At 36.5% G+C, this 16,756-nt stretch overlaps 2 protein-coding genes across 13 annotated transcripts in view; one reads left to right on the top strand and one right to left on the bottom strand.

Annotated features, from left to right (window-relative positions):
• LOC105335758 (transmembrane channel-like protein 7) overlaps nucleotides 1–3,921 on the bottom strand; it is an 18,452-nt gene extending 14,531 nt beyond the window's left edge. Inside the window, exons 1-3 of one of the 2 annotated variants that reach the window (XM_066065935.1) lie at nucleotides 3,776–3,921; nucleotides 691–872; nucleotides 241–410 (exon numbers count right to left, since the gene is read on the bottom strand). In XM_066065935.1, the coding sequence (XP_065922007.1) occupies nucleotides 241–410; nucleotides 691–872; nucleotides 3,776–3,818 (395 nt within the window). In that variant the 5' untranslated portion in view covers nucleotides 3,819–3,921. Of the gene's footprint in view, nucleotides 1–240; nucleotides 411–690; nucleotides 873–1,073; nucleotides 1,211–3,775 lie in introns of those variants that run through there. The other variant, XM_066065934.1, reaches the window with a different exon arrangement.
• On the top strand, nucleotides 2,818–16,756 carry LOC105335759 (integrator complex subunit 3 homolog). Of its 11 annotated transcripts, none has more exons than XM_011439836.4 (10): nucleotides 2,818–3,017; nucleotides 7,175–7,323; nucleotides 8,355–8,439; nucleotides 8,656–8,907; nucleotides 9,329–9,701; nucleotides 9,993–10,082; nucleotides 10,590–11,145; nucleotides 13,114–13,148; nucleotides 13,549–15,458; nucleotides 16,291–16,756. In XM_011439836.4, the coding sequence occupies exons 4-9, from the start codon at nucleotides 8,701–8,703 to the stop codon at nucleotides 15,417–15,419; spliced, it is 3,132 nt and encodes a 1,043-aa protein (XP_011438138.3). In that variant the 5' UTR covers nucleotides 2,818–3,017; nucleotides 7,175–7,323; nucleotides 8,355–8,439; nucleotides 8,656–8,700; the 3' UTR covers nucleotides 15,420–15,458; nucleotides 16,291–16,756. The 11 variants fall into 11 exon arrangements, with proteins under 11 accessions (XP_011438138.3, XP_011438136.3, XP_065922002.1 ...); XM_011439834.4 differs by lacking the exon at nucleotides 2,818–3,017 and adding an exon at nucleotides 3,925–4,047 and having other exon boundaries at nucleotides 10,590–10,992; XM_066065930.1 differs by lacking the exon at nucleotides 2,818–3,017 and adding an exon at nucleotides 3,925–4,047.

Here is a 16,756-nt window from a genome sequence, read left to right as displayed (position 1 = left end):
ACTTTAATTATTGCATATTCAGTATGCATGCCTTAAGCAAATGAAAATCACTACCACTAGAACAAATGAATCTGCTTATTTTTATCATTTATGCTACATTTTGATTTACGTATTTTTAAAATAGAATGAAAAACCAGAAATTTAATAATGATTACTGGTAATATAATCAACAAACCATTCTTTCCATAAAAAATATCATTCTCAAAAGCATGGATTTTGAAATCAACATTTGTCTTTTACCTGTATTTACGCTTTGTGTGGATGCTGGCTACCATAGCCTTGATGCTTTGTGTTCTTTCCCATTGGTCTGTAATACTTTTAACACCATCCGTGATGCTAACTGCATGAGATACTCTTCTGTTGGCCATAACCATCTCTTCAGCATCATCATCCTCCATACCAACAGCAATCTACATATTTAAAGAACAGAACAATATAATTCTGGATCAAAGGAGGGTGCTTTACATATTTAAAGAACATATCAAATTATCATTTCATACCTAATAATTAGGTAGAGGGTTTAAATCTTTATTATGAGAAAAAACATATAACATCAGATGCCTGTGTCACTATCATTTTAAGACATTTACAATAAGTCAGAGGAATGTTGGATTAACTGATTAAAGATGGTCTTTTCAACAAAATGGGATCCAATATCTTCTTTTGAAAAGATTCAAAGAAGAATATTACCGAAGGTGTCATGGATGCTCTTTGGTGGAGATGTGACTTTCGTCTTTCGATGCATGACAGACGTCGTCCCAAGGTAAAACCAGCCTCCGAAAAAAATGTTTGTCTGCTTGGAAGCTGGGCCAAAATCGCCGCTTGACTAGTTCTTCTGAAGCGCAATTCATTCTGTTCGACTTCGTTTTTGTCTGTAAAATTTTAAAAAAAACAACACTTTTTATTAGCAAACGAAAACAGTACGAATCGACAACATACAGTAGGCTTTAGAGCTGCTGTAGCAGATGAATGTGATGTGGAATAGTAAGCCTATGCAGACCATGCAGACAGTTGCTGTTTCCGAACTTCCCGCAAATGGTTTGGAATACCGAACCCGATAACGCATGATTTACCTTCTTTCTGAAGATGCATGGGACCATCTTCATGCTCTTTGGCTTGCTTTGTCTGATTCATCTTTTGTCGGTCTTTTCAAAAATCTCATGAAAAAGGCTAACATATAGTTGACACCATAACATGACGTCATTTTTACGTCACTCAGAAAATACTATAACGTTACGCCCTAGCCTAAATCTCGGCCTATATAGCGCCTACTGTGTTCACTGTTTGTGAAGATATTTTCCATGCGCGGATCCAGAAAATTTTTCCAGGGGGGGTCCGAAGGATAATTGTGGGGGGGTCGGGACCCCCCCGACCCCCCCTCTAGATCCGCGCATGTTTTCTTTTTGTGTTGACAAATAATACCAGCTTTTTAATTATAATAACAAATATTGTAAATTTATAATATTAATATATATCTAAGCATAACTCAGAAGTTCTAAAATTAAAATCAAACTGGAAATAAATGAGTGAGGCGGGTAAAATGTCTATAGGCTAAAATAGATATAGCCTACTTATAATTTAAGATTTCATCGCATTTTGATATCGTTATTTTAAATTCAATGCGAAATGTCAGGGAACTATTATTCATTACTGTTCAAGATGGCTCTTTTCTATCATGATGATATTATATAAATACATATTTTTATAATATTATGGTTTACACATACACATAAAAGTCACTGATATATCGTACTTTCTGTACCGGTATTTATCACTATTATTGGGTTAATAACAATAATTTAAAACAAAGAAGGATATTATAGGCCTATTTGTCACAAATCAGTTAATCGGTCGAAACGAGTTGCGATTAAATGCGATTGACAATCCTGTAATCGATTGCCATTTTAATTTTTTATGTAGTTACTTTTTTTCACATTTTTTTTTTTTTTTTTTTTTGCGTATATGTTTTTCTGACAATCACATGTTGTCGTTTCTCTCATGCTTGTTACTGACATATCTACAAATACTCTGCATGTCTCCATATGTTGTTTACCTCGTTGGTGTTGCGCCGCATTCTGAATGAAATATACAGGCTGAACCAGATAACATATGCATGTTTACATGCTCATATAATACGCACATGTAATACTGGCATAACACACGAGTATACACACACTGAAATCTATTCCAACCCGAAAGTTATGCACTATAAAATGCTCATGTGTATATATTTATGTGTATGACCTATAAATTATTCTTCAAAAATTCATTGAGGTATGATAATAATTCTCGCCGGTTAATTTTGTTACACATAAGAAACCGTAAGACACCTTGAAAAGTAATGTTCTAGCTTGCATTTCGAACATTGATAGGTCTTATTACGAACGATATTTTTTCAAAACCCAAAGTAAAAAAAAAATTGGTAATGCTTTGGGTATGAGCAGTAAATTAAGATTGAGGACGACGAAATCTTTTTTGATAAATTTTGGCAACATGTATCTAAAAATACAATACATAAAAATAATATTTTTTGTAAATAAAAAAAGATCAAAGGTAATATTTGGTTTACTGCATGAGGGAATGTGAGTAGCTTTTCCAGCAGCATATCTGTCATAAAGAGACCGAGCGATATAAGATAAATCACATTCTCTATCGTTTGTATACGGAGTCTGCTGTACAGGGGATTGTATACGCGTTTGATCCCCTTGTTATCCCTTTCCCCGTGGCTAGAATGTTTGTCCTGGGCAGCATATGTTTTACCTATACCACCTATTATAACATATAGATATATACACCAATACATACTCTTACAGCGCCCCAACTACTTGCTGAATGGCAAATCGGCAGGTCGCGAACCAATAGATCCTTTCCCCATTAGATATTGTGCAACACTCCCAGATCCTACCGCGAAAATCTAGGTAACTGATAATTAGAGATGGCGTGTGCCTCCAATAATTGGCTTCAGTTGTGAGGGGACTTGTAGAAGCTGGGACAGAACCTCGAGGACTGATACACAGGTTTGTAACCATTTCATACTTAGTTATAAAAAAACCAATTTGACCATATCAATATCATGCAATGAAAATCCACAATCCTGCTGATTTTTGCAAATTTGTGGTTTTTTCTTCGTTTCCACCTGTTTTGTGTTTCACTGTTACTTAACATGTGTTCTCCATAGCCACTTCTGCAAACTTAAGGAGATATTTGTGCATGTAATAATCTTTTCGTCTTTGCAAAGTACGTGTACTTGATTTAGAATCTACTTTATAGGCACAAAAACCTTTTGCAATGGCATCGCTCAAGGATAATAAAACTTTAAATTTACACCCGCCCCACCCATCCACCCCACCCTTATTCGAATATTTCCCAAGAAAACTTCACTTTCATTCTAAGAAAATCGATATCGACTGAGTACCAGAAAAAGATAAAATGTGTAAAACGAGGTATATATCAAAGGCTGTCTGTTTTATCATTCCTATAATTGATAAATAATGGTATACAATAGAGCAAACTCTACGCTTGACTACATTCCGAGCATATTTTATAAATTCAAAGGTTAAAAGAACAAAAAAAAAAATCAAGGCTGTTTTATGTATGAAGTGAATTATCATTTTTTATGACACCTGCATTATCGGGTTCATTATCATTTCGTATTCATATAGTATCCGTATAATATTGCGGAGAAAGCATTTTGTTCTGCGCAATAAACATCAGTGTTGCATGTAACCAAACACACACACACCATTTCTTCTCCTCTTCTTGGCAGAAATCTTACCGTTGATTTTGCGGATAGCTGTATTTACAACTTTTCCTTGCATTCGATTGGCATAAGTCGCATTCCAAGAAGCGTCTTGCCGCCTCGGTTTCGCTTGAAGGTGAAAACTGATCCCATGATAAATAAATCTTATATTTTTGCAGGATGGCAACTTGAAAATTGAACAAAATAAAGCGATGCTGGTCCGGCTTTTTAGGGACTCGTTCGAAACCCCTTGGGGTTTTCGACTTCAAGGAGGACACGATTTAAATCAAGAACTCGTTGTGCAGAGGGTGAGTATAGCAGACGACCTATCCTTATATAGATATGCACGTGCAGGCGTATAGCGCACAGACTTCTGGTGATGAGGAATGACTGACAGAATACGTTTGGTGTAATTGTCAATTAACGGTTTCTGATAGGGAAATATATCCCCGCTATTACAGTTCCACTATCGGGATCTCCCTGTTTTCTATCCTTCTTCCTATTTTACCGAGGTGAGTCGAATATTTTTTGTTCTTTACTTTTCATATTGCTGTGAGGAGGCATACGGTTGAGGTTTTTTTTGGCATCGGGGTTTCCTGGCACACACCTTTCGCACTTAAAACTTAATTGATGTGCAGTTGATGAAACTTCAGCCAGTGCTGCACATCACAAACCGTTTGTTTGTTCGTGCATTGATCGGTCATTACTTACACGTGTCGTTCCGAGATGTTGCTAATTAGATAACGATGAATTGGTACTAATTAGTATATATATGAAGTCTCAATCCATGATGTCCAATATGCCAGACCTTTCTGTATTGTCTTTAATATTCTGATAATAGCGGAAGAGAAGTGGTTCTTTTGTAAATATTTTTACCTTAGAGTAAACCACAATGGTTAAATCTTATTAAGATCTCTTGAAAGAGGAGATCTTTCGTAGATTCTTTTGGCTTCTTCAAATTTTCATGATTTATAGAAGAAAAAAAAATAAGGAAAGTAAAGTTAAGATCTGTTTGGTTGTCGCTACGCATGAAGAAACTCTACATTCTTTTAAGATGAAATTGACTGTATTTAGGGTTTTACAGCTTTCAATGACAATTAACTAAGTGTCTTAAAATTTAATTGTACGAAATTCTGAATTTTTGAAATATTTCAAAATATTACTATTGCACAATCGTAAACTTCAATAAATTTTAAAAAACCAACATGCAAAGATTAAATATCTTGGAACTTTTCTCCCAGATAAAAAAAAACCATCCTACGATTCCCGCTGTTTAATTATTAATGGATGCAATACCATGCGCACATTCCGATATATCTATCAGATTGTTTCATCATCGCCGATAGAAGTGGATTACAGACCACTGCCATTATCAAAAATGTTCCTCTTGTACATGAAAAAAGATAATGAATAGAAAATTGGCGGGCTGCGGTGATTCACTAGTTTGATAGTCTACTGGAAAGACGTTGTTTATCCAGGATTAAAGTTATTTCATGTAATGCAGTGTTGAAATACTTTGGATAATTTTAGGTTCAAACGAAAAAACGTTATCTTAATGATTGTATCGTGTTTTGTTTCGTTCCTTTCTTAAAATAAATTTTCATTATGAATCAGACCGAAGGTATTTTATCTTTCAGCATCAATCTGCCTGAAATGAAAATTGGAATAGGTTTTTTTTTTTACTTAAGGAAAGAAAATGGAGGGGGGGGGGGGGGGGGGAGTGGGGTTCTGATAAATGTTATTGTCAATTCTATTGATAATTCTAATCTGCCAGTTGTCTGCAGATATTGCCGATTGATAATTTTTTTTACCAATGTCGAGACCTTCTGATATATACAAGTGTGTTTACAACCTGATTCAGCAAAAATTGCAAGCGCTTCCGGTTTGATTCTTGCTGACGCAAAACTGCATGCTCAAGTTCATTCCTTTCGACTTTCACATATGACGTCATCGCTACTGGAAGAATTTAGCCGTAACGAATCAGATTCCAAAGATACAGATCAATGATAGTAAGAAGATTAAAAAGATTTTATAATAAATAATTTTTTATACCGATATTGAGAGTAGTGATGAAATATTTTTCTTCACATATTTACGTGCTCACATTTTTTTGTTTTAGATACTCGGTATATATGCACAATTTTGTTACTAAAATTTGAAAGTAGAAAAATATTTCGATAACATTGCACCCTAAGTAGTATATTATTGCAACATGTATTATTTATTCAATATACATTGATTTGTCTCAAATAATTCGAAAACAGTTGAGAAAAGGCTTCAAGAAGGAGTAAATTCCGTTTGACGAATGAAATTTGATGCAACACTTTCGTTATAGCACCACTCAAAAACCATGTGCTAAAGCGCACACAAATAGTGCAGCTTAGTTAGCACCACTCTATCGAATTGTGCTGGATGGGATGCAACCTGTATGGTGCAACGACCCTTTCGGATAACTCAACAGATGGTTCCTATGCCCAAGCACCGTGCAGAAAATTAATAAATTCCTTTCCCCGGACCTTTGCCTTTCAACCAACGCATTACCGGCCTTGATGCCGGAATGGGTTGTTTACACAATGTATGCGGAATACATGCATATGAGCTGAGACGAATCTGGCACCGATTCCGGTAGTGTGTACCTGTCGGCTGCAATTTGTATTTGCTTTCTCTTACTCTTTATATCAACCATCTAATTTCCCACTTGTCACAATACAGAGCTATTGTTATCGGTATTATATTTGCCCTTCCTGGTTATACACCTTTTTTTTGTATCCCAAATCTAAAAAATGGCTTCCACAACTATTCGGATTTTACCAAGAAGGGCGGGGTCTGAGCCTTTGGACATTACGGTAGGGGGTTGATTAACTGAGGATTTACGTATTCTGCCTGTATTTTTTCTCTATTGCTGTTCTCGTGTGCATTTGACTGTAAAATAGTTATTACAATTTTCCCAATGTTATAGGCTTATTGTCTCATTAAGAAATATTATATGCTGGGTTTGATAAAAAAGGACCGGCGTGTAGTGATTTCATCCGGAAATGAATTTTTCTGCAGTGTAATAAATCTTTCGTTTGTGTTGGATACGGATGCTAACCAACTAATACTATTCCTTTGTCTATATTTAGAAATAGTATATTTTAACATTTAAGTTATGTGCGTTTTATAATCACAATCGTATTCGACTTGTATGCGGATCTGAGAGATTCAGAAAGACATTTATTGAGGCAAATTCTCATAGCGGTTGAAAGGTCTGACACCTAGCCAAATTCAACCTTGTAATATATAATGTACATCACCACAGTTATTCTTGGCAAATACGCACACCTTCAGAAAAGAGCCTTCAGATAAAAAAAGATATATTTCTCGCTTTAATTCCTGGTTTTAACAGAAAGTTGCCTCATTAAAAGAGAATTTCATAGTGGGTTATTTAATTGGCAGGTATTTTCGAACAGTCCTGCAGAAGGGGAACTCCAGAGGGGTGACGTCATTCTTGCCATCAACGGCCGTGACGCATCGACGCTGACGCATAAACAAGCTCAGGACAGCATCAAGTTTGGTGGAGGACAGGTCGAACTACTCGTCAGCAGGTGACGCATTGACGCATCAACATATCTTTTCATAAGATCCATTCATTTTCAGTCTGCGTGCATTGACGTTGAAAGTCTAATAATAATTAAGACGCAAAAACTTATTTAATAAATCTGGAGAATGTAGGTTTTGAACATATTTTGGAATCAAATTTGCATACCTGTAATCGGAAAGAATGTAAAAGCAAGTGTAAGACATGTGGAACACATTGTTACAAAGAGCATACCATTTAAAAACACGATGTATACTAAGAAAACAATCATTGAATTGAAGATATGTTGTAGACAAATTAGAGAAGTGTTTCCAGTTAAGAAATCGGTTAGAGGCGGCATCTCACGACCTGCTCTATTTTATTTGCATTTCTTTATTGGCTTAATTTGTACGATGTTCGTCTGCTAAACCGATCATCATTAAGAATGTAAATTACATCATTGTGTAGGATGAAAATATTCACGTCACTACCTGGGGAATGTACATAGAGCTTTAAAGAAAAGAATGATGCTATCGATAAGTACGCGGTACCAATAATTGATTCTGTCAAAGAATTCACACGATGCCTACGTCTGCATTAATTACTGGTGATTACAAGCACGCGCGCGATCGAGAGATCAGCTAGCTAACCATTTAGATGTACACATTCTCACACACAGACACAACCCGACATGATAGAAAACAGCAAAACTTATCTTCTATTTCTGGAGCCCTGTGTAGCTTCATATGTGTTTTATTACAATGCCCGTTCTCTCTTCCTTCCTACCTACACACATTTTTCACTTTTTGTTCTCTTCGTCTTGCAAGCCGAATGATTCACTCTTAACGGCAGGTTTATATCTAGACTGGATTCTTACTTCAAAGTTTTATCTTCATAGAGAGTGTACGTCGTTTAATTAAGAATTTAAGTTGTATTACAGTTCTATTTATGTTTTATTTTTTATTTTTTATGGCTTATAGTATTATTTTACAAGCTGGTTTTTCTTAAGATCTTAATTATGGTCTATATTACAAGTATGTTTTAATTTGATTTCTTCAGACCACCCTCTGGAGCCTCTGTGAGACCTCTTCAGCCACAGAGTCCAACAAAAGCCCCGCCTCTTCCAGTCCACAAGACTGCTTCTGTAAGTACTTGTATCGAGCTTTGAATGCAAAATCAACAAACAAGCGAATGCGTATTTTCTCTTATTTATAGTCTTCATATGAAATCATCTTAATCTCAAGCGATCTCACTTTTATCTTTCTCCATTGCACAATTTTACACCGCCCATTTGACACATCATTTGGGAAAAATTCTAACAATGTTCCTTATACCAATATGAATGATTTTTTAAACCCAGATTCAAATTCCAATCAGACGATCCTCAGACCACGGTCCTAAAATCATGCCTCCTCCCGCCTTCGCTGGTCATCAACCAAAGAAAATCACGATGAACAAGTTTGGAGGAGGAGTATCGAATTTCGGAAGCAATTACGGGGCCCGGGCCCAGCAACCAGGCTGGTCCCCTCAACCTTCCATCTATTCACAGCAATACACACCGCAACCTTCCATGCAGCAAAGAGAGGACACTGCCCCTCAGTATCAGCAACAGGTGATTAATTTCGACGGTCGTGTTCGCGTGGAATTTCTTGATTAATGGGGATCGCGTGGTTATCTGCCCACTACAAGACCGTAGGAACTTTAATGGTTTATTTTAGGAACACTGCATGATATATTACTGGTAAATTAGCAGTGTTATACGTGCGTTTTCTGAGGACTGTATAATGAGCGCTGCAAGTCAGATGCATATAGCGAACACTTTTAAAGATCAGATGAATTGCCTTCGTAAAGTATAACTGGGGGTTAATGAATGGATTTAAAGGGCAACCTATGTCAAAGCATGAATTCGAGACTAACGAAATTCTAGTTTCGACAGGAAGATATTTTGAATGTATGCAATATGATATATATTTACTATAACAGCAATTGGAATGGTTTATATTTTGATTACAATATGTTTTTTTTAATATCAGTATCAGTCACCACCGCAACAACAATACCAGCAATATCAACAACCGGCACAGCAACAACAGCAATACCAGCCACCGCCGCAACAACAATATCAACAATACCAGGCACCGCCTCAACAGCAATATCAAGCACCGCCGCAACAACAGTCGCCGCGGTCTCCTCAGTATCAGCCGTATTCTCTCAACCAGCCGCAGAAGACTTCCGCGGCCACCTTTTCCCCTACGACTCCTACGTCACAATACATCTCGCCTGGAATGAGCCAGCCCGACTACGTGCGCTCGGAGGATCCTGTTAATGATGAGGTGGACTATGAGTATGTCCCTGTCAGTCAGAGGAGAAGCGTGTTCAAGGATAAGCCGGAGAAGCAACCGCAGAGTGAGTAGTGTAGTGTTTTGAACCCTTGTTTCCATTTTTTCCCGTTAACGTTCCTTCCATTTTTAAATATATCACTGATAGAAATGTCTTTACTTCTTGCTTCCGTGTGGATGGTTGCAAATATGGTATGCAAGTATTTTCGCAGTCAGAGTTTTCTTGTATTTGATATTTTTACGAAAATACACCAATGTCCCAAACCTTTACCTTGACCTGTTTGGATTTTTTTCTCGAGATCTTTTTTTTTCATTTTGAAACATTCCTCCGAATGACCATGTTTCTTTGCATGTTCAGTGAATGTTAATGGAGCAGAAGACGAATATTATTACCCAAACTGTCCTGTTTGGGAACGCAGAAAAATGTTTATGAAGGACCAACCAAGAGGTGACAAAAATAGAGATCTATTAGAAGCTAGAAGCACCTTCATTGTAGAATTTAGTCAGACTTACTTTATATTCTGGCACCTTCTAATATAAATGGCACAGCATTGAATTACTTTTACTTTCTTTATTTTCCTTTGCAGGCCTGTTTAACATTTTCTCTGCAAACATAACTAGCTTTACTAGTTGTTTTAGTTTTGGTTTTTATATTTTAGTCATTTTTAATAGAGTTTGCAGTTTAAACTTTTTGTTTTAGAGTTATTTATATAATTTTACAAAAAAATACAGTAATTTAAAACTACTAATCATTTCTGTACAGATGCAATGTTTAATTAGCATCGGTAATTTTCATTTAAAGAGTTTAATATTTTAAGAAATAAACAAAGAATATTTTGAGGAGATTGCCGTATGTTAGAGACTATTTTTTAATGAACATTCTGTTAATTTTTAAACATTTAATCTTACGATTCTGTGTTTTATGTTAATTCTACTTGTATAATCTATTGCACAGTAAATAGAAGCGGAAGAAGAAGGACATACGGATCTCCAGGGGGCGCTGGAGCTTCCCAGTTTGGAACGGACTTTTCCAAGGGTCCCACTCCAGCAGCTGTTACCGTACAGCAGAGACCCCGGCCACCCCCCGTCGTGCACGTACCCGTGAACGCCGCCCCACCGCCCCAGGACGAGCCGGACACCAGCAGCATCTCAAAGAACTGGTCTGGAACACTGAAGAGCTCAGGGGGGCCGAGGCCTTGGGAACAAGAGAAGAAAGAATACATCATGCCATCCGTGCTTGAACAGGGTCAGCAACAGCAATCCAGAGGGCGACCCGCTCCGGCTGTTTCGCCCAAACCATCACGCAGCCCGCAGCCCAGAAAGCCGGCAGCTTCGCCACAGAAACAGATTGTTGTCAGGTCTGTTCCCAATGACGAGGCGCAGCAAGAACAACCGCCGCAAGATGGCGCTAAGGCGGTTCACTTGCAGTACAATTCTCCTATGGGATTGTACTCGAATCAAAATATTGAGGATACTTACAATTCCCAAATCGGTTACCCCGGCCAAAATACGTAAGTCCGTAGGGTGGTCTGGGTTTTCAATCCCTCCAGACCAGCATGGAAGAGTAGTGTAGCCGCCTGATAAGTATCTGCATGACGACAAATTACTCCAGCTATAAGTAATTTAACGTATCCGGCTTATTTTAGTAACAAGTTCCTTAGTATTCTATGTACCAAATAACTCAACATAAAATACCGTATTCTTTAACGATTCCCCTTTCCGCCACCACGCCCATCGAGTTACCCCAGGACTGGTATACATGTTTGAGAGCAACTAATTCCTTTTTGGTAATGGGTTTCAATAGAAGCACAAGATTGAGTCAGGCCATTCCAGGGTATACATTTACATTAGCTCCTATTTTCGCTTCTAAAAGAAAATACATGTTTTAGGATATTAATATGAAATTGATATACATTTACGTACAAGTAAAAAAAAACCCCGGGCGCATTGTTTTCGTAATGATGCATTATAATTACTTGTATTCAAACAAAACATTCAAATCTTTTTCTTTAATTCCACAATAAATTATTCTCGTTCTGGTCAGTTTAAAATTCTAAGATAAGTAATTAACAAACATAATTCAAAATGTTTTGGATTTCTATATGAAATGCAAACAGACGAAGTCACCAGTTCAGTTTAACTTTCAAATGCATTCTCATTTCGACCGACAAAACACTACCCATGTATCTCCCTTTAACAATTATTTAATAAAAAGGACTTGATTGTCTTTTATGTGTCTTACAAAAAATGGAGGCCTTTGAATAAAAAAAATTATTTGATATAAACTTTCCTATAGCATCTTTAAAAAAATCCGTACAGATATCTGAGAAGTATCTCAACAGTTCGTTAGAATGATGGCTGATCGGAAAAAGTATTTACGCAATTATTTTGTTTTCATGCAAATGTATATGGATATAAATAAGATTAATGATCAATCCGAGATACTTTCGTCAACTTTATCACCGTTTTTTTTTTAAATCCTACTTATTTGCATAACCTGAAAAGTAGAACCAAATTCTCCATCCGATGTAACATAAGGGTGTTGTTTACTCAGGGTTTGAGTTCTCAAATTCGGATTGTTATAAAGTTCAATGTCATGAGTAAAATTTGTTCTAAATACAAAAAGTAATTGTGAAATGAATTATTATTGACATAATATTCGATATTTCTACTATATTATTGAATTATGCCCAAACAAAAATAGACTTTTAGCCAAACAGAGGAAATTCGGACTAAATTTTGCAGATTTTGTTTTCCGCTAAAGCATTTTTGGCAGTACTCTAATATTAAAAGTTAAGAATTTATGTTTTGGTCTTTATAATTTTGCATATTTTCTGTTAGTTTTTTTTCATTCTGAGTAAACGTCTTCATCCGATGTAACATTAAAAGGACCAAATTCTCTATCCGATATAACATTTTTTAAAGTAGCTGTTTGAATTTCATATGCCCAGTCCATCTAAGAAAATGGCATTAAAGTATATTCATGTACATGTAAGTACTAGCATGGTGTAATAGAAATACATATGAGACATATCATGGTCATGTTAGTAGATTTTATAGAAAGATGTGTACATGCATACTGAAGAACATGTATTGTATTTCAAGCTAGCGGATGTTTTAGCTGTCACTTCTATAAAATTTTATCCTTCGTAAATTGCTCTGAAATTATTAGTATTCGCTGTGGCTTAAATTTTCGTGGTTTTGTGGAAAACATCCTCACCAACGTTATGCCAGCCCAAATCCTTAGTTAAACACTTTAATCATTTATTCATACTATTGAATTTACCACAAAATTACGTTACGCACGGAACTTTTGTGAATTGATAATATACAACAACCAATGACTTGTCGAATTCCAAAGATTTCACAGTCTGGCAACTTCTCTACCTTCATAAATACTAGAGATGAATTTTGTTATCTATACAAAATTACACGAATTATTAGACTTACCCATATTCTCATTTGGTTTTTTTTAACAGGACAACATCCACCGTGTCTCCACAGCCAAAACCGGGTAAGGAATCCGCACCCCCTTTCTCCCTTGTCACAATGTCTTTTGGTGTTTGTAGCGTATAAATTAATTCTCCTGACATTGGCCATAGCTTTATTTCCAATGTTGTAATGATAGCCTGTTGATTGTTTCCAGAAGTTATATTCAAGGCTGTTCAGAGATGGAATGATTGTAGCTGCTATATACACCTTATTGACATTGAAGCATGAATGTTAAAACATTTTGGGATGCTAATATATATGCATGTTTCATAAATTGCTGTCGTAAAATTTTTTTAAAAAGTTGTGTAAACATGCATGTGTATTTGCTATGCCAAAATGTCATGGTTGGAAATGATTCATCTAATATAAAGTAGTATAAAATATAACAAAAGTAAACTCATATTCATGTTGCATCTTAATAGGAGAGTACTTTGATGGATCGGGCATGTCGCATACCATGTTCGCAGTAGACGATTCCGATGAGTATCTATACCAATTACTTAGCCAACACAAACACTTAATCGGAAAAACAGTCGAAAAGAACATGGCACCTAAACCAAATGATTATCAGGCCCCGGTCACCCAGTATGTGCCCATTGCTCAAATACATGAGCAGTATCAACCAGAAATGGATATGGTCGAAGGACAACCACGATATTCGAAGGTTGAGCCACCAGTTAGAATCACTCCAGCTGAAGGTCTTGCTCAACCACCAGCACCACCTCTCAAACCCGTTACAAGACCAGTTGTTCCTCCCAAACCTGTGCAAAACATGACACAAGCTGGACAAGAGAGCATTCAAACTGAAAGAAGTCGAAGCAGAGAAATCAAGGAAACGGTGCAGGTGAACGAGTCACCGCCAGTTTTGAATAAAGAACCGCCTGATGATAGAACTGAACAGTCGGTATTAAATGATACTAGTATGAATAATGTTTCCACAAGTACTGATGAAAATAAAGATAAGGTCATAGATCAGCCATCAGATAGGAGTGAATCAGGTCAAAATGTAGACGAGTCGGTAACACTTTCTTTAAATAATGAGAATTCTAATAATGCTGAAGGTAAATGTGTTACTGTTGAATCAGATGAAAATATAGCAGCCGATGGCAATGCTGCTGATAATAAGAACCTAGTAGATCAAATAGATTCAACTAAAGCTGAAAGTGCGCCAGCGGTTATAGATGAATCTAGTGAAAATTCATCGACAATTAATGATAAATTAGAACAAGCATTAACATCCGACATAAATGAACCTGTTGTTGAAGATTCAGGCAAAATTGAACAGTCCACAGATATGAAGGTAGATGAATCAAAAGAAAGTACTAGTGAGGTGGACTCTTGTATTGACACAGAGTCACTCAAAGAAAAGGGGGAGTTAGATAACACAGAGGTAACAGGTGAAATTAATACAGAGGAACTGGGTAAAAATGACGAAACGAGTTCTTTGAAAGAATCTCATTCAGTTGAGGAAAAAGAAAAATCTGAACCCGAACCAGCAGCCAGTGAGGAGAACGATAACGCGTCTAATGCGGAGGAGAAAGCAGAAAAGGCTGCTGAAGAACAGCAAAATGTATCAGAGGAAAAACCAGATCTTGAGGAAGTAAAAACTGAAGATCAAACTGTAGCAGAAAGTAATGAAGTAGATTCGACAAGCGATGCAAAAGAGCCAACAGTAGAGCAAACTGTCGAAGAAACCGATGGAAATATAGAATCAAAGGAACAGACTATAAATGAAACTATCACACTAGAAGGTGAAATTGTAGAATCTAATGAGGATACGAAGGATATGGTAGAACAAGTTGTATTAGAACAGGATTCAGTATCAACGAGTAATGTTGACGAGAATGTTAGTGGATCACAGGTAGAGGAGGAAGTTGTTATTGTGCTGCAAGATGATAACCAGCAGGAGGTTACTCCAAAAGTAGAAGAGTCTGTTGAAGAAAACAAGGCTAATGATGGAGAGAAAGATGAGCAGCAAGAAGCTAGTGTTGGTGAGAAGTCAGAGACAAACGACCAATCAGGAAAAGCAGAACCTGTAGAAACTGAACAGTCCAAAACACCAGCAGAGGAAACACAAGACCAACAGAAAGAAACACCTGCAGAAGAAACTGAGGCATTGGTCCCTGAAGATGAAGTAGTAGAGGATGCAGCTGCTTCAAAGGAAGTGGAAGATTCCGATATCGATTCTGCAGAGGAGAAAAAACCAAAAAAGAAAGAGAGATTGGATTTATCACAGTTTAAGCAGGAGAAAAAGGCACCAGGAAAGTTGAATACGAAGAAGTGGGAGACCTAATGACCGACCTTGTGCCCTGGCTGAGGACATTTGCCCTCGGTAATTTCTTACTCCTTCCAAGCATGGCTCCTGGGTTATTTGAAGTGACGCCAGATCCTCTCCCTCTAGACAACTTGTGCTAACTGACTATTATAGAATTCTCAGCAATTGAATCCTCTCTTGTTTGCGGTTTTCTTTTGCCAGATTTGTTTTCTTTTATTCAGCAAAAAGTTATTTTTGTGGATCATACGCAATTTATTCAACATATGATTTCTGGTTATTTTTATGCTACGTTTTAAATTGATATTATTTATTTCTATACTTCTCCATCATTTAAAAAATGTTTCATTTTGTTTTATACCTTCATTTGTTGAAATAAAAAAGAATTTCATAAGCATTAATAATTGTGACAATCAACTTTATGTAATTTCATTATACTCTCAACAGAAGTTTTGCATGCAATTTGCTTGGTATGAAGCAAAACCGCATGTTTGTGTTTGCATCTTTCGAATTTGCCAATGATAAAAGATTCCGTCGGAAGTTGCAAGGAATGAAGCGTATAGTAAGTTTTCAATTTTGAAACACTTCAATGTTGTAACTTGTACTCAAATGTTCAGAGTAATGAGATTCAATAGTTTTCATTTATTTTTGTTTCATTCTAAATTTCGGCATATTGACAAATATGTATGGTTTGATGCGAGTTTTGCTTAGATTTTAGATTCAGTACAAATGCTTTTACTCATTTTGCGTAGCTATGCTAGCTTCGTTTTCGTATTATTTCGCTTATTCTTCTGATTACTGCCTCTTAATTGATATTATGGAAATTATTTTATCTAATTTTTATATGATTTTCATGTTTCTTTATTAAATTTATCATGGGTATGTTCTATAGGTGATCGAGACTGGAACCAATCTCATGTGTATCGCATGATCAATGAAACGCGCACAAACGAGCGACAAGTGTACCCATCGGGGCAAGGGAACCAGCCAATCACAACAAAGACTGTCCAGACGACACAGAAGACGTATTCGTATGACTACCAACCGACAATGGAGGATGGATACGGTGTATCCGAATTCTAGAGACCGCCATCATAGCGAGACAAGCGGAAGTCAGCTTGTAGATAGATGCGTGCGCAATTTAATCTTTAAAAATATATATGCAGCGGCAATGACAATCACTTATCTTAATTGGTGCTATAAAGACATATTTATTTATTTTTTTGCAATAACGTAAAGAAACTGTGATTTTATATTTACGTGTTCGCTCTGGTGACGCTTGTGTCTGTCTTGTGAAGTCGTTTCAATGTTATGCGCAAACACATACACCCCTTTGTAAATAGTCAGTAATATATATA

The sequence above is a fragment of the Magallana gigas genome, chromosome 7 (assembly GCF_963853765.1).
Source record: "Magallana gigas chromosome 7, xbMagGiga1.1, whole genome shotgun sequence".
NCBI lineage: Eukaryota > Metazoa > Mollusca > Bivalvia > Ostreida > Ostreidae > Magallana > Magallana gigas.
This window is presented reverse-complemented; position numbering and strand designations above follow the sequence as displayed.

Bases quoted from the DNA above. Each gene is read 5' to 3' on its own strand.
- LOC105335759 (XM_066065930.1), top strand. From the start codon at position 3,952: ATGCTGGTCCGGCTTTTTAGGGACTCGTTCGAAACCCCTTGGGGTTTT. The intron at 11,146-13,113 runs GTAAGTCCGTAG...TTTTTTTAACAG, and splicing joins GGTTACCCCGGCCAAAATAC to GACAACATCCACCGTGTCTC. The intron at 13,149-13,548 runs GTAAGGAATCCG...GCATCTTAATAG, and splicing joins GTCTCCACAGCCAAAACCGG to GAGAGTACTTTGATGGATCG.